The sequence below is a fragment of the Syngnathus leptorhynchus genome, chromosome 13 (genome assembly GCF_054491065.1).
Source record: "Syngnathus leptorhynchus isolate UIUO chromosome 13, UIUO_Slep, whole genome shotgun sequence".
Classification (NCBI taxonomy): domain Eukaryota; kingdom Metazoa; phylum Chordata; class Actinopteri; order Syngnathiformes; family Syngnathidae; genus Syngnathus; species Syngnathus leptorhynchus.
This window is the reverse complement of record NC_141207.1, coordinates 2022456-2040582: the sequence shown is the minus strand read 5'-3', so window position 1 is coordinate 2040582 and position 18127 is coordinate 2022456. Positions and strand designations below refer to the sequence as shown.

The window sequence follows — 18127 nt, the reverse complement described above, 5'->3', positions numbered from 1 at the left end:
TTATTATGTTTAGCAAAATATGATAATGATATCCTTTTGTTGTTGTACATTCGGGACCACGCGCTTGTACGGCCAAGATCACAGGAAGTGGATGCTGGAGATCCTAATTAGGGCACATAGCCCATGTCAGTGTGTGTAGAAGGCCCGCTTATAGAGACCTGCGATAACCATAAAAATAATGACTTTGATTTTTATACAAGTGCTTTTTCATGGACTCAATGACCCTCAACAATAACTTAGCAGTAATTAAACGTGTAGTGTAGTAGCTTTGTCGTGATAGCATAGAGCCAAGTTTGTAGCGGTCGCGTAGTAAAAGTGTCGTCACCCAAGAGTAGATGAGATAATAGATCTATTTGTGTGTACTGATCTTTTTTTTTTTTTGTTGACTCGATGTCACAGAATATGAGGACCGAGGATGGACTCCGAACGCTCGCCGCTTCCTACAGGGTGGCGCCCGGCCAAGATTTGGAAACAGGAAGTGATGTCAGCTGGTGTGTGCCAGTTTGGGACGACTCAGATATTCCCACAAAGCCATTTCCCAAGATAAACAAACACAAACGCACACGTACACACACGCACAAAAAAGCTGGTCCACTCCCACTCCCTCTGCGCAAGCAAAAACTTGCCTTGAACTCTGCGCCCTGATTGTTTTGCTTCAATGTAACAAATTGTAGCACAGCATAGTATGAAGATAGCCATGATAGCCCTAAACTTTAGGACAGAATGTTTTTTTCCTGAATGAAAAGAAGGTTTAAGTCTACTCCTGGTCGACGTTAAGGCCCAAAAGCGCAGGTCCAAACGGGCAAATCCTTAATAAGGCCACTTTAATTACAGTGAATATGAATTATTATTGCAAAGTTCAACAGATCTCCTCTCTACTTCCCACAAAGGATTAAAATGATCCTCTGGCCTCCTTTTTCTGTTGCACCGCGGGGCAACGTTCCCACGCAAAATGCAACATCTCCTGCCCACTTTCCTGCCACAGGGAGGCGTTTAAAAAAAGTATTTTCTTAACCAGCTCACAATAACCAGCAACCCTTGCTATCCCCTGCTCACTCACCCCTGAACCCGCAGCCGCTACTCCAGGAAGCCAGCAAAGCCCTTTATAAGGGGGCAAGGAGGTTCGCGTCGCCAAGAGGATTTATCTGCCGTAAAACAAACTGCAGACAAGAGAAACGGAAGCCGGGAGGGGATGAAGCGAGGCGTGCACTCTTGCTCGATGAGGGAACTCCAAATTTCTAAAATGAGTGACACATTCAAAAGCAAATAAGACAGACCTCATGTGTAAATAAAGTCACTTATGACCATCTAAATTTTGTTTTTCTTAACTTTTTCTGCACAAGATTTACTTTTTTGTGTGACATCATGACTGTGTCTCATTTTTAGAAAACAAAAAAGTTTAGTTACGCAATAAAAACACAAATGTCTTATTGCTTTGGCGCCATCTGAAGAGACTGGGAAATGGCTTAACAAAATGCTAACATTAGCATCTGCTATCTAGTTTGAAATGTGCACCAACTAACAAAACCACAGCTACAACTTTGGGCCCTTACACCTAACCGCTGACGAACTGAGCAGCGGAGCTATAGCTAGCAAACCTCCTAGATGACAAAGTGGTCCGTTGCTTTATTTTTTTCTCCCCAGCGGGATGACGACATCACTGTTGCTAATAAGCTAACGCCAGTTGCTACAAAACAAAGAGTGTCATGTTCACGTTGGTCATCGATCGCTTTCTTGGCTCGTCAATCAAAAGTGAGCCTGACCACTTTGTTTGGGTGACGCCACACAAAAACACCATTCGTCATCGCAGATGGTGAGAGGCGCTTTTACTTCTTTCTAAGGCACCAACAGAAAGAGTGAATCACACTGCATAGGAGGAAAAGTACAAATGATGTGCTGCTCTTGTCATCTTGCTAAACAAGCAAAGCACACACAATACAAACAATCGTGATTTGACAACATGGGGAACCTCTTCAAAATTACTACTGTTATGCTACCCTTACAGTCTACGTGTAAAGAAGTAATTAACTCAAATAAACAATCACGATAAAATCATTTAGCAAGAAAAGAATGATTTAAAAACCATTAAAAAACTACGAATGGGTGAGAGAATCACGTTGGGGACAATTTTCATTTCTGAAACTATTATGCTAGGCTACCTTGGATGGTAATCTTACTGGCAATAGGTTAACAAAAGCCCACAAACAATTAAAAACAATAAAGTTACACAAAGACGGAAACAAAAAAGAAGGCATCCCATATGATGCATGAAACTGCTGACGCTGCACTCCTTGGCGGAGGTAATGAAATTGTCGGGGCAACACTTCCACTCGGTCAAGTGCCATCATAAAACTTCTTAGAGTGGTCCGGAATCGGCATTGTTAAAATAAAAATAAAAAAAGTGTGAAGGCTGAGGTCTTGGCGTTTGTCTTGACTAGCGCGCGCCTCCTCGCTAGTAAAGACGTGTGTGGCGTGTTTAGATTGGCACGTTTCCAACACGCCAGGAGAAAGAAAAGAAGGGCGGGACAAAAAGCCTTCAGGCTTATGTCAATAAAAGGCCTGCGAGTCCCCAACTTGAGTGAAATGAAATGAAAGGTCAACCGTTAAACAAAATGGAGATGGGAAAGAAGACATTAGAATGTAGCTTTAGCTTTCTTAGGCTACTTCAAAGATTCTGAACAGTTTTGAAAATGAATATCTTCGGCCAAATTCCTCTTAGCTAGAAAATAAAAGGAAAACAAAAATACACGAACGGCTCAACCAACGATCTTGAGCGGGCCTGCTAACAAAACCCAAGTGGAGCCTCAGTCGCTTTCTGATTTTAACGACTTTAATTGCGCAACCGCAAACTCGCAAAGGGATCGTCCGTCTGGTGAAAGTGTGCCGCTTTCTTTTCTTTTTTGGAGCGCAAACAACTTTCTTTCTGTCTGATTCTTTTCCCGGTCTCTGCCAAAACCGCGAGCGGTTGCCGAGGCTCATCTGGAGAGGACCGCCGCGAGGCTTCAGATTGTGCAAGCGCTGTAACCGGAGAGTTGCGGCGTGGGCGAGAGGAGGAGGAGGCGGGATGGGTCGCCGCACTCGAATCGACGGCAGCGGCGACCGGGTTTCTTTCGGCGGGCCGAGCAGATGTTGAGACGTCGCTAGGCGCAACGCTTTGGGCTGTTTACATAGTCAAGCTCAGGCCAAGACTTTATCTTGACAGGGAGGCCCCAACGCCAGCCCCCCCCCTGCTGCCTCGTGTCACATAACACTCGGACTCTGCTCATTCTTCCCGTCACTCTGTTTATTTCTATTATGCAAAGTGGCACTTATCACGGCTCGTAAATGACTGCGAGAGGAGACGCGACGTTGATATTAAACTCGTGAAATTACAGTTTGTAAACTGACGTCCGTTGTCAGTGTCGCTCATGCCGTTTCTTCGTTCTTATATCTTGAACGGATTATTTTCCTGTCAAGACCCAGTCTTGCTTTTTTTTTATGGTGTGAAGTATCACAAAGGCATCTCCAAGGTGATGGACACTTGGGATTTTTTTTTTTTTTACTCGAGATGATTTCAAGGTGTTGTGTTTATTTCTGTCGTATGAGCCAGGTGGCGAGAGGAGTCGCGAATCACACGACACGTCCGCTGCCATCTTCTGCCTGCAACATCAACCGCTATCTTGTTTCCAGTTGTCTTCGTATCTCGCCGGCCTTCCTCTTAAGAGCTCGCTTACGCAAATCTACGGACCTCCGCTGACTCCCACCCCCTTTCCTCTCTCACTCTCGCTTGCTCTGTCCCTCCGTCTATGGTTCCAGTAAGCGGGCGTACAAATAAGTGAAGTCAGAGTCAGTAATGGGAGACAGCTGTTGGCGATTGTGAGCTTTCCATTGTGTTTCTCAACATCGTGAAGAAGAGAGAAAAAATCTGCAACAAGGGGGAGAGAGTTGGCGGGTGTGATATTAGAGAGGACGACTTACTTTGTATTCACTTAACAAACTCTTCAACTTTAAGTTTTAAGTTTTAAGATAAATCAAACCACTTTTTGTTCAAAATGCTAACATGCTAATAGCGGGAGCCCTCAGCACTACATGACTTAGCCAGCTAAGCTAGCAACTTCCTACAGAGATAATCCTCATTTCTATCCATTGTGCGAGTGAGTTTAGCCAATTTAGAAAATAGCTAACTACTCATTGGGATCCTTTCAAATGCAACAGGCAAAGTGCTTTTGCTAATTTCATTGAAGTTATCTTGCCCAACGTGTAATAGAAAATAGAGCTAAGACCATGTTGCTCTCTCTGTAATCGACTTGATGCTACGTTTGCTTAGAATTCTGATAAAGAAATCACTAATGTAATATTTTGGAGTTAAAATCCTTCCCTCCTGCAGCAGCTTGTAAGCGAGCACGTTGTCGTGCGTGTGCTCTTACTGTCACGTGACGCTGATGATATCATTAAAAACACAACTCGTAAAAAAGACCACAAGGCACTTTTTTTGTTTTATTTGGAGATTCAATCTCCAAGAGGATATTTTGTTTTTCTTCTACTTGGAGCCAAGAATTGTTACTCAGAAATGACGCAGTGCCAAACTCTCGCTTCTCCGAAGGTCAGAACAAGATTGAAAACCTGGTTTCTATTGCTAAAATGATTACAAATGTACATTTTATGACTGCTGAAAGCCTCTGTGCATTTGTTCTATTCATTTGCTGTTTATTTCTATTTCTGTTTCTAAATTCCAAGCGAGAGAAGCGACTGCATTTAATCATATAAGCTAGCAACAGTTTTTTTTTTTCCTGGTAAAAGAAGATGGTCCACAGGTCACAATATTGTGCAGGACTTGAAGGATCAGTGAAAACGCTCGGCTCCGTTCCCACACCGAGCGGCTCCGACTTGAATATCTGGCGGCTTTCCCGCACGACTTCATTTTCCCGCAAAGCTCAAAGTCTGGCCAAAAAGTTTACTATATATCCATCAACAAAGAGCCGTGCCGTGGCGGAGAGGTGCTTCATAGTGAGAGTTATGGGACGGCGGATTGCATTGCTCCGAGAGAAAAGGCTAGCTTACGCAAGGCGGCCGGCCGTCGGCCAGATGGGAAACGCTTGCGCAGACGCGGCACGCGTTCCTACGGGACGCCAAATTGCCGCGTTGAAAGTAGATGAAAGGAAGCCAGCGCACTGTATTGAACAAAAGCGACCTTTTAAAACTGACCTTTTCCTGTTAAAATACACAAAAATTGGCAGAAAAAAACATATTAGATGAAAAATACACGATTAGGATGTTAAGACAAAGTAATGTTGGCATTAAACTCGCAAGAGGCGGCCCGAAACCCGTCAAGTGTTTGAGCACGACCGGATGGAGCCTTCACTGTCCAGAGACAAAGACGTCTTGTGATTAGAAGAAGAAGCTCCGTAATGAGGTCGAGGTGACGGCGGATGGACGGCGCGCAGCACAGATCTTCTCATTCAAGCAGGAAAAAAAAAGCTTCTCTTTGTACAGCCAAGGTCACGACGCGCACATTCCTCAAAGCCACTGAGTGCGGTTTGGGTCCAGTCCACGTCTGACATCATTATCGCGAGCTTTTTATTCACGACCACTGGGAGCGTTCCGACCTCCTCGCGTTCATCTTTGTCCACCGCTTGACCATCCCTCGTCTTATCGGGAGCTCGTAAATCGCGCCGAGGCACGCCGTCCCCGCTGACTGTGCTCCTCGACCCTGCCGTGTCAGCATTTTCTCGCATGTAAATCCCCTTTTACTCAACTGACAAATACACTATCTACAAAGGCGTGGTAGGAGAAAGTGTGGGAAATCCCACAGATTGATGTCATCATTATAAAGGGCAAACAAAGCCACGATATGTTGCGTGTCGTTTTTTCCTTTTCACTCTCTCACTGTCAAAACATGAAATACGTTTCTGTCAAACACGTTCACCTCCAAAAATCTTCTTCAAATTTCTGCAGCATCACAAAAGTAAAACATCTCAAACCACAATGAGTCATATCTTCTAATCAGCACCAAATGAGAGCTTTCCTCTTATGTCATTATTTTGTCAGTCCGGTCACGTACGAGGGCGTAGTGATCTCAAACCTCAAAAACGTCACCGTTCTCGCACAATGACTCGATCATGACGTACCTGCAGATGCCAAGTGCAACGTTGTGAGAAGCAACAACGAGGCGAGGGCGCATCTCCTGGCCATTGTTGCAAGCTGGCCGCCTCCAATACACGGACAATATTTGGAAGTGGACGGAAAAGCCTCTTTTTCCGTCTCTCCCCTCTCCAAGAGGCCTGCTTGCAGGAAGTCAGCCCTGCAAACAAAAGAGGAGAAAGTCAAGCAGCGCTAAGAGAGAAGGGGGGATTCGGGTTGAACGCGGGCCCCCCCGAAGGCGACCGAGGAAGCGCTAGATTGGTGAGTGGGGATTAACCGAGGAGGTTAATTGGGGGTCGCGCACACTTCAAAAGCAGAGGGGGAAAATGCCACCAGTTATGAACACACTCGCGCCGAGGAGAGGCTTCAAACGCTCACCTCTGTGACAAGTTCAACACTCCTTTGGTGCACCAGCCGCACAAAACTTCACTTTAGAGCATTGTCAAGTAAAAATCTACTGAACAACAGATCAATAAGAAATCAATAATCTGATTAACTGGACAGAGTAAACAGACACTTTTTTTTAGGTTAGGTTAAAGGTCAATAAAAAAAAAAATTGCCACATTTTTGCTTCAATTCAATGAACATTGTGCTACTCCCTTCAGCCACCTGGGGGCAGTATAATATAGCTGTACATAGAAACAGTGCCAGCTCCTAAGTGAGCTGCATTAATACCACTCGTTCTTCACAGAGGGTAAAGAATATATGCTTGTCAATATTACTATACTGCATGCGGCATCACTTCAATTAGTCTACGGCGTTTCGGAACTTTTCTATTCTGTTCACAGTAATCATATCGCCAGAATTGAACTCATATCAACCCATGCCTAGTTTTTTTTTTTTTGCATCTTGGTGCCACGTGGTGGAACGTGGCAACAGACCCTCCGCTATCAGACCCTCCGCTATCTGTCAGGCGGCGAACCGCGTCGGGAAGCGGCAAAGCGTGGAGGTGCGCCAAAACGGCAAGGTGCGTCCAAGTGTGGAGGCGCGTCGCGGCTGCACAAACAGTTGCGGGACAAAAGAGGCTTTCAGCGCGCGCCAGCTGCGCAGCCTGAGAAGTCATTTTGGAGGATCATGACAAATATTACACATTTTGAGCCACTTGCTCGTGATTTATCTTCCCACTTGACCATCCCGTCTGGCCTCAGTGGAGCCGCTGAGGTTCACCTCGGATAGGCGGTGCTGCAGCGGCAACTAGCATAGGCGAACATGGGACAAAAAAAAAAAAAGCTGTGTTTTGGGTTCGGAAGCATTTTTGTTGGGGCAACACTCAAATCACCTCACCTGACTTCTCCTCACTGCCCACCACACAAACAGATCAATGTGGTTGCACAAGTGTGCACACCCTCTTACAGCTGGGGATGTGGCTTTTCGGAATGAACTGTTCAAACTCGTGTTAAATGGGCATGAACACACCTGTGGATGTTCTAGTTAGCTTTTCTTAACATATTTTTACTTTTCTAGCAGAAGCCTGATGCCTAACTGCTTTTGGGAACTGTCCATAATTTCAAATCTACTGTACAGGCTGATGTATTAAATCAATCAATCTAAAACTGTGGCGAATTTTGTTGAGTTCTGCTACTTTACTCAGCAAAACCCAAAGCAAAGATTCTATCAAAACAATTCTCCATTAATTTATATTATTGTAATCTGTGTATATTATTGTGAATATGTTTTTTTAGACATGGATAAATGTACACAGTTTTTACTTAGCGTGTTATATTTTGGTGAGAATTACACACTCATTTATTCTTGTTGTATTGGGTGAGTGTACCTAATAAAGTGGCCAGTGAGTTTGACGGGGTTCCCAAATGTCATCTGTTGTAGAACTTAAGTTTAAAGGGAATTCAATAACAAATATCATAATTACTTAACTAACAAGGATTCATAACTTGGCAACAAACTGACAAGCTCCAAATTCCACTCGTTTGACTCATAACACATAAAGACGTAAAATGAACTTTTTGGACACTTCTTGACGTCGTTCGGTAGTTGCTTTTGATGGCAAAGTGTTCACAAATAAGCATATTTTACACACAAACAAATTCTACGGTGGACATTTTGACAGAGCAGCGGAGCGTACCTCCAGTCAACGAAGTGAAACGTCCGTGAAAAGTGCTCCGCGGGCGGCGAACGGAGTTCCTCCTTCACCGGGGTACAACGGTCCCTACTTGACCGAGAATGAAGCGACTTCTGCGGGGCATGCGGGAGGGAACTCCACGAAAAGCGGTGGTGAAAACAAAAACTCAGGAGTCCTTTCTTCGCACCGGAGTTTTCCGCACTTTTTTGCTGACTTTCCTACAGCACATATGGGCTTATCTGAGGGGGGCGCGGTGAGGGGGCGAGGAGTCCCCCATCACAGGGGGGCGGTCGCTGGTGACGTCAGAGTGTACTCAAATCTGTGTCAGTTGAGTCAACTCAAGTGATTGGAGTGCAATTTTGGACCTGGGTGCTTTGCATTCTTTAAAATATAGTATTTCTATTCATTTTATTCCCAAAATAAAAGTCATTTTTGAGTAGGGGGAAAAAAGTAATGATCATTTATTTCATATAATATAGTTGCCTCCACCCCCAAGAATACAAGTTACTGTGATAATTAAGTTATATTTTTCTAGATTAAAGTTTTTGTTTTTGTTTTCCTGGTCAAATCAAGTTATTTATTTATTTTTTTCCATCGCCACCGCTATTTTTTTTAAATCTTTTTAGAAAAAAAGTGTTATTCTTGTGAAAAAAAAAAAACGTGTGTTATTCCATCCTGGTATTTTAAGTGTCCCTAGCCCCCTCCTCCCCTGTCCTTTTCTGTACGGGACTGTTTTTGCTCTCTGCTGCAGAACCAACTGTCCTCCAGGGACAACTACAGAAATAAAGATGAAAGTAGATGCTAAATTTGAAAGATTTGGAGTTGTCATTGCATAAAGGTGGAGGACAGCCATGTGTAACGATTGAAGCAGTCACTGTTGCATCATTTTGGCAATTTCCAAAGATTCTCAAAGACAAAGGTGTCCCAGAGATTTTCTACCAAGGCAGGGGTTGGTTTGACACTTGATTGAATTTGGTAAGCAGCCAAGGCACCAGATGCATGGCCTGGCATTACATTTTTTTTTTTATGTCGAAAATGCAAAAGAACATCGTCAAAATGTCATGTTGGGCTTTTTAACAAAGATGCAAACATCCTTTGTGCTTTTCGACAGCGTTTGCTGATCTTCCTGATTTGGGTTGCAAAGGACCAAGAAGAAGAAGAAGCAAGCAAGCAGCTTTGAGACAACATCAGACAACAAACGCCTGATCATCCGTCACTCGCCTTTGGTCATTTCCATACGTCTGTGATGTGAAATTGTCAGCGACACAACGCTTTCATTCCTCCGTCGAATCGCAAGAGCCCGATCGTGCTCCGAGTGATACCTTCGTGTGAAATGGCAGATTCCCGTTGAAAGGAAACACGGTAAATGTCACGCGAGATGTGATGTGGCACTAACGAGACAAGAGGGAAGGAAACTTTTGTTGTGGAAAACACACAAACGCATTAAAAAAAAAAGAAGAAGAGGAAGGAATGCTGACGCTGACAAGGAAGCGCTCAAAGGGATCAAATTATCTTCCATCTCATCCATATGCATGTCAGACTTAAAGTGTGTTTATTTACACCGTGTCAGGGTGGGAGATGAAAGCGCGCCGCCGCCGCTTCTCGTTTCATTAGCGATGCTTGGAGTTGAGGCTCCCATCCAGCGGATGGCGAAGCCTGTCAAAGCCAAAGCGGCTCTGTCACGACGACAGCTCATGATCGCAGATTATTATTTATTAGGGCCAGTCATTATTTTTAGGCCACGGATGTCACTTTTTGGAGTACTCTCACATACACCACACAGTTTCCCATGATAAAAATGTGCATTTTTTTTCTCCGTAATTTGTTCGACAGTGGTCCAATTATGGAACAATTCTTTTTTGAAATTTTACCGTCAAATTCATTTGGCAACATGAAATTTTGTAGGCATGTCTATCATGAGTAGACCCACAAAAAAGAAAGATCCATAAAAAAAAAACACAAGCCATTTTGGTTTGAAGTAGTCGTTTTAAGGGTATTTTGGCTGCCTCTTATGGTCTTTGAATTGTGTGTGTGGGGAGGTTGAAGCCAGTTCCAATGAACATGAAATTTGGTAGGCATGTCTCTCATGTTTAGCGGTGCATGCCAGAAAACATGAAAATTTGCAGCCACAAAAATGAGCTTCACTCTGCAAAATCTAATTTGGTAAGCATGTTCCTTCCTCATGAGGTGACCCACAAAAACGTTTCATGAATCCACATCTGAAAAAAAAAACCCCAACAATCTATCATTTTGGTATAAAATGCAATTGAGGGTCATCTGGACCATTTCCAAGAGTCCTTCCAAGAAGATCTCCGGATTCTGTCCAATTTGCTATCAAATTTTGAAACACAGATTGCCAATAGTGTGAGTTTGGGGAATTGCGTGTGAGAGCAGAGAATAAGGACAAAGGTTGATGACTGAACAGAAACCCCAAATTGTAACAAGTCAGCTCCACAGAGTCAGAGTTGGTCTCCAGCGGGTCTCAGTCGTGGCCTCTGTAGCTTTTAAAAGGACTCAGACAGTGTCTCGCTTGAAGTTTCTGTCAGTAGCAGGAAAGATGAGCTGACTTTCATTGTTGTAAAAGTCCCCGTAGGCGTTTCCTGCCTTAAATCAAAAGCGGCGTCATATTCAAAGTCGGACTTCCTTTTTCGAAGTGTTTGAAAAGCAAAAGCGTATGCCGACGGAAGACCTCAGATGCTTTTGTATGAATCCTTATGCTACATTTCACTTCCTATACCGCAGATCAAGCTCATAAACATGCTTGTGTCAAAGTCATCCAGCGTATTAATAAATCTGCCATCTTGCTTGTTTGAATTCAATGTTCAGTGTGCTGCTCCTGGTTTGTACTTGGCCACCAGGGGAAAACGTAACACTCCAACAAGTCACTGTAATGATTGTCAATTTTTTTTTGCAGAGGATAAAGAATGCTATCGCTCATCATGTGTTGCTCCACTGGTTGTGTTTAGATATTTGTTGCTTAAAAGGTTATAAAACTAGGACACCAATGCAATTCGTTAGCCCATTGATAGCATTTTGCATTGTTTGTTTGCATTAAGCTAAATGTACTTTATCAATTAAGTGGTTGTTTTAAATCTGAAACGTGTAATTGTCTTTGGCAATAAACAGTTTGAAGCCTGTTTTTTTTTTTATATTTTTTTATCTATCTTCACCGCTTCTTTGAAAGGTTATTCATAACATCTGCCTTGCACTAGTCAAGAAATCATCCACAGTCCTAAAAAGTCTTCAATCAATCAAATGTTTCATGTTTAATGACGCCTCTTTAATCAGAGAGAGACAACGTACAGTTTTAATATCGACTCAAGCGAATTCTTCAAGAGCAGTGGTAAAGAATTGCTCATCTATAGCACCCCCTAACGGCCATCACATGTTAATACTCGATGACTGGAGCCTCAATTCGGGTCAACCTATCCCATAGAAGAGCATTTAACAGGTTGTGGACAACCTTCATCAAGTCTGTTTGACTTGATATTTAACATATTATTCTACTTTAATCAAAAACAAAATCATTTGGGTAATTTTGCCTTACTGCGATCAATATCCTAAATTACAATTTTCTAACACGATGAGTGTGTCTGAGGATTTCCCAAAGTTGGTCAGAGAAGGATCAAGAAGTTTGAATGACATGAAACGTATCATACAAGTAAGTCCACTTGATATTTCCACAACATTATCACTAATTGTCGATATAAATTCAAATCCTATACTGCAGTACCCTGGAGTGTAAAACATTGCCAGATGGGGGCGCTGTTATCAAGCGCATAGTCTAAACGTCTAAATGACTTCACAGTTAAATGTGTAAATTGTGCCAGATGGGTTTACAACCTCAAAATAAAATGCAGATGGAGGCACGGTTATTAATATTTTTAATTACAGCATTTAAAGGAAAGTGCCCATCATTCATCTAATGTGATTGACAAGAAATGTCTTCTACAAGTCTGCTTTAAAATCCCTTGACGATGCTTTGGGCAGCAGAATTTGAAGTTTAATATTCCTCATTCAAGTCTGATTGACTAAAAACCTCTCTCCCATTTGAATACAAAAGTATCTCTGAAGTCACCCTTGAAGATTGGATTTAAAAATGTATACTTTTACACTACAGTACTTTTATAATCTAAACTTCTTTTTGAAATCTTGACTTAAAAGTTGAGCGGTGAAAAGCAGCCGCTATTGACCAAAAAGTCCTGAGGGCGGGTTTAGCAGCTAATTGCCTCAGCTCATTGATGTTTCGTTGGCTAATGCTACATGCTAACGTAACACAGAATTGAATGAGACGAGTTGAGATTGACTGGGGGCTTCACTGGATGAAGTCTTCTTAGTTTCTGGATGAGACGAGCGCCTTTTGGGGCATCGGGCGAGGGGGTTTATTAATGGCGTCCCATCAGCGGGCCCCCCTCAATCCTCTCCCCATCCCCCGTGTACCCGTTGGCCTTCAGTTTCCCAAACTCGAGCAAATAAAGTGTGTCAGCTTGAAAGCTGAAGGACTGTCAATCAATTAAGTCGTTAGCCAGAGCCTTGTTTACTGAGTGTAGTGTAACAAGGCGCACAGGGAGGCAAGCAAGGGGGGCTCTGGGGGGGCTCTACCTCACCGTGATGCCTTGTCATCGGCTATTCTCTTTCTCTAGAAACTTCTCTGAGCTTTGAAGGCTACAAACTCATCTTTATTTGTCTTCCTCACAAACTAACGTAGACCCCCCAGCCTTCCATTAGCACACTGAAACAAAAAAGTGCCTTGAAAGAAGTCTTTGCCGTCCGTGTGTGTTTTATAGAGCGCAACAATCCCCCAAAGTGTCATGGCTGACATTTTTAATAGCGTTATCACTTGGAGCCACATGGCTAAAAAGACAAATAAAGGCAACATACTCTACCTCGGGAGGCTTTTAGCAACAAGCGGCTCATGATACATTCCAGACTGTGCGCACTTGAGAACCTTCAAACTGGGCCGACTCATGCTACCAATAATAACAGACACATAAACTCATCATGGACACATAGCCGATGGAAGAAATAGACTAAAGGACACACACCTACACAATGTTGGACATATAGCAAACTTGATGCATGATAAGATAGTGGGTACGATGTCCTTAGTCTGTAATTATCTTGAAACGAGCAAGCGTCGTCAGCAACTCATCAAAGAAACATGTCCCGCTGCTCTCCCAGCAGCAGATCTGCTTCGCTGATGAAAAATTACATCCACATCAAAGAAGTGCTCTTAAAAGAGCAACTTTAGGAGAATTAATATTTGATCGCACACTCACACACACACATGCACACACACACACATTGCTAATCTCTTAAGAATATTAGAAGACTTAATGTGCCATATTTACCCGTATTAAGGACTTTTTTAAATAGCATATCATATGCATTTAAAAAGCGTTTTGCATATCAAAATGCAATTTGTGAGCAGTGATTTCACGGCAGGTCATTAAAAGGGGCTAAAGCACAGGCAGATTTACTCTGCCACCTAGTGGTCGTATGCTCCCGTTGCAGGCAAAAAGCAGCTGACGTTTGACACTGACCCACTCACACACATTCAAGTCAATCTTGTACAATAGAATACGTTTCATCATAATGATCAACGAACCTGCCGTATCTTTATGGCTGCGGTAGGAACCTTTGTTACACTCTGAGATATATCCAGGAGCAAATTATGTATCGAGTTGTGCAACCGGTGTTATGCTCACAATACCATTCGGGCATCCTCAGGACAGCAAGGTTCTGAGGGCTAATTTCACCCAGAGTTGCACCCAGAAACAAGTAATGTCCTGAGTACTGTACCCAGATTCCCAATCACGTGTCCAGTGGTGGACCCATTGAAAAACCCACAAGTTTGTCGTAAGCTAATGCTAAAGAATAGCGCGAGTGCAGGCTCGGCACACAAAGCAAAAGGAGATAAGAGGCATCGGTGCGCCGGCGGATAAATATTTATGCACAAATATTTATGTCTTACAGTTTCTCAATATATCACTATTAATCATTAAGTATCCGCATTCCGCCCACTTAATAATTCAACGCGTATAAATAAGTCATATTTGCCCAGTCAGTGCATGAATATTCAAAGCGTTTGGAGAAGATTTGGCTTCACTTCTGGCTGATAATTGAAGTGGTGTTCAGTCAAAGACGTGTTAGCGCTTTGCTTAGCCCCATCAATATTTCATTTCTTTATGAATATGCCAATTAGCAGCCAATTAACGCACACTGCCACGCATGCACAAACATGCACACGTTTTTTTTTTTTCCCACAGCACACTCAATGCTCAGGTAGCATCTGATGAATTGCTAATTGCTAAACAAGGTAAGCGAAATATGATTCTATGCTAACATGCCTTTCTGCTAAGTTTCACAAAACAAACCCCCCCCCCCAAAACAAGATGTCTACTATGAATAATGCATTGTGCGTTGTACAATTTAAATGAGGGTCAAAGTCGGTTGCTTTAGCAGCACACCAGCGACTCTCCGCATTAAAAATAGACGAGCGGCACATTTTCAACACTTTCATTAAAACCAATTTCACATACACGCAGCACGACGGACACGCTTAACCCATTCTCTGCTGCTAAGACATGCACACACACAAGTACGCCCGAGTACAAAAGGATGCGCGTTATGAAGATGTAATTGTATTGTACATGATTTGTCAACATCAAACAATGAGACAGAGTAAACATCGTACACATTGTGGCTGCGTAGTACACATTTTTGAACACGTATATGAACCGGTAGGAGTACTTGGTGGGCACAATACACATTTGGCATGGCCACATAGCAGCCATTATGGCCAAATCACAGTCACATAGCACACTTAATCGACACTATGCTCAACCTCACACCTCCTTGCAACACATGGTACACAATATGGCTACTTAATAACCAAGACAGACACATAGCATACATCCAGACCACATCGCAAATGTCATGCACCCATTATGACAACATCTTGGATCAAATTGGGTCCACATTTTAGATGCAGAGAACACATGATGGTCATATTGAAGACACCCTGGTCATATAGGTAGGCAAGATTGAAAACATCGTGGAATTCTTATGGTCTTATCAGGACTATACACAAAGCACACAGACCAGCATAGCACACATAAAAGCGGCATAGTAGCCATCAGGTGACAAGCAGTAGCGGATGTTGTGACAACAAGTCAGCGGCGGTTTATCGGCCTTGTGCAGGTTTAAGAGCAATGCCGGTCGTCCCGCTGAGAGTCAGCGAGTCAAGCGCTCCGCTAAATAAAGGCGGCCCGGCCGAGCCACGTCATCCGCGTATCGATTTTATGTCAGCAACGAGGTCGAATATGTGGAGCAGCCACCGCATGGTAACGAGCCGCGTTCAAATGACGACATGAAGGACTGTTTAGTGATTACATGTTTCCACAAGTCGTCATTAATTGTGTGAATGCTCAAGAGCGAGAGTAGCCTACAATATTATGCCCAGCATTTTTTTGTCTCTGCTTTCATATTTCGCAAACAAGTCAAACTGCAAAAAACGGCATCTGACAATTGTCAGATTTTTACAAAAAAAATTGCCAAATTTATCCCCAGTTCAGCTTCAGCCATCACATGGAAATTGAACAAAAACTGCATTTGCTCTATTATCTTTGCAGCTTTAACTGTGCAGCCCAACAGGAGTGGCGGCTTCACTTTAGTACGCCGAGTTCTCAGGGATGCCATTGTAGCAGCAACCCAAAATGTGTTAGCATCCATTTATTGCTTCCGCCTCGCACCTAAAGTTGCGAAAATGGCGCCAAACTGCGACGGCGTGCAACTGTTGGCCAAATTAAACCTGCGATGTCACATAGCAAGGCAACACTCGGTGGGTTGCGCCATAGTGAACAATCAACAGCTGACATTGTGTTAGCTTGGAAGCGCCTCAATGCTAACATGCTGCGTCTAGTTAACAGCATACAGTAATATGATTAGTTTTGTGAATATCATCACATCTTATAGCCTAAGAAGATATCTTCTACTTCTTATTGTTGTTTTTGTTTTCTGTAATTGCTAAAAAAAAAAATCTAGGCAATTATGCTATTACACAAACGATAAACATGAATTGATGTAACTTTTTGCTGCTTTAAGGAATATATTGTAGACATTCGAGACCTCTTTACGTATTTTTATAAACATCAAAGAACACTGACTATTTATATTGACAAGATTGTAATTTATATCAGCATAAATAACAAGGGATATTTAAAAATTGGTTTCATGATTTGCCTTTTAAAAACATTTTGAACCTACTTTTTACAGTTTGTTTGCATAACTGAGGTAAAAAAAAAAGATTATTTATTTAGCTGTATTTAAAGCTTGAATATGAACACCAAATAATTGTGAGTCAATTATTAATTAAATAAATAAATAAAAAATCATATAAAGTGTCCAGCGTGGTGGTGGTGGTGGTGATGTGTGTTTCCTCCACTAAGGGGCACAATGTGACCACTGATGCTAAGGTGGCTAAAGCGTTACTAATACTGGGATGGACCAAACATCACCTGAATAATTGATGGACAGACACACACACACAGAGCCTCATTAATCATCGTCGTCATGGCAGACATCCTGCAGGCGTATCATCATCATCATCAAAATGTATCACAAACATATTGAGGCCTCCTATTAGTATTCATACATGTCTTTAAAGTGTGCTGAATTTCTCTGTTTGACACCTCGCCTTTGTTTACTCATACGCTGGCTACCCGTCCATCTATTGTGTCTATTTCTGTTGCAGATACTCGGTGAGCACGACATTCGCTGGACGCTTCCTTCAATATACTTGCTGTCTAAAACAACAAATAATATTTGTTTGTTTGACTATATATACACACACACACAAAAATACAGTATACAAATGAAGATACAAAATGTTTGCCCACGTTCAACTATGTCAAGCAGGCTAACGAGCCCGTTAGCCGTGTGTCAAAACGCTAACTATGCTAATGGCGCTAATGGATAAAAATGCTAATGGCGAAATGTTAATTGCAATGAAAGGCATTCTCCTCCTTCACACTTACTGTTTCATAAAACAATAATTATTCATGCATCTCGAATGTATCCGGGTAGCCTTTTGCTCCAGGGGCACCCCCCCAACCCCACTAACCATTGCCCCCACTCGCCTCCTCCCCTGAAGCGGCCGCTTTGATTGGGCTGTGATTTGTTTTGATGTGTCAAGTGAGCACTTTTTAAAACCTCCTTAACTCCGCAGGCCAGGCTCAGCTCGGCTTGGCCGGCCTCCCTCGGGGCCAATGAAGGCCGCCCGGCCCCCTTTGCTGAATAATACCGGCCGCGCCCCTTATCCCAGTAGCCCCTTCGTTGATAAGATGCTATTAATTGGCGTGAATAGCGAGCCTGCGCGCCCTTCCCTTTGTATACATTTAGCATTACACTCATTAGCTTCCTGCCGCCTCCCGGCTACTTCCAGCTCCTCTGGTGCGCGCCTCCCCTGGGAGGCAATTTGCATCCCACCACGGCGTCTCTCCGGGCTTGTTGAGGAAATATTAGCTCCTTTTCTTCTGTGGCCGAACCTTTGATTTATTTGGGTCTGGCGCTGATTGAGTGGCGCTCTCTTCCCCTTGCGTTAATGAGCGGCTCTGATGGCCGGGCCCGGGCACATTGATCTGGGGTCGAAAGGGGCGGCCCGTTGACGAGAGCGACGGGATAATCATGCCATGGCGAAACCCCGGGAATGCCACCGGGGAATCCTGCCGCTGTCACGGCTCGCGAGGGATGGTGTTAAATAGATAGACCCTCGCATTTCCGCGTGACTTTTTGACAGCTAGCAGAGCTCCGAGTGTTGTGGCACATATTCTGTGTATTGCTTGCAAGGAGGAGAAAGGAGAGAAGAACATGCACGACACACAAGTTTTACAGATGGTACAAGGTGTACAAAAATAGCTTATCGAT

General features: G+C 43.2%; 1 protein-coding gene across 3 annotated transcripts in view; it reads right to left on the bottom strand.

Moving 5' to 3' along the window:
* Positions 1-18127, bottom strand: part of tgfbr3 (transforming growth factor, beta receptor III) — a 153686-nt gene that overhangs the window by 19078 nt on the left and 116481 nt on the right. For 2 of the 3 annotated variants that reach the window (XM_085928128.1, XM_085928127.1), the window contains one exon: positions 6108-6280. In XM_085928128.1, the coding sequence (XP_085784254.1) occupies positions 6108-6171 (64 nt within the window). In that variant the 5' untranslated portion in view covers positions 6172-6280. Of the gene's footprint in view, positions 1-6107; positions 6281-8203; positions 8416-18127 lie in introns of those variants that run through there. The other variant, XM_085928129.1, reaches the window with a different exon arrangement.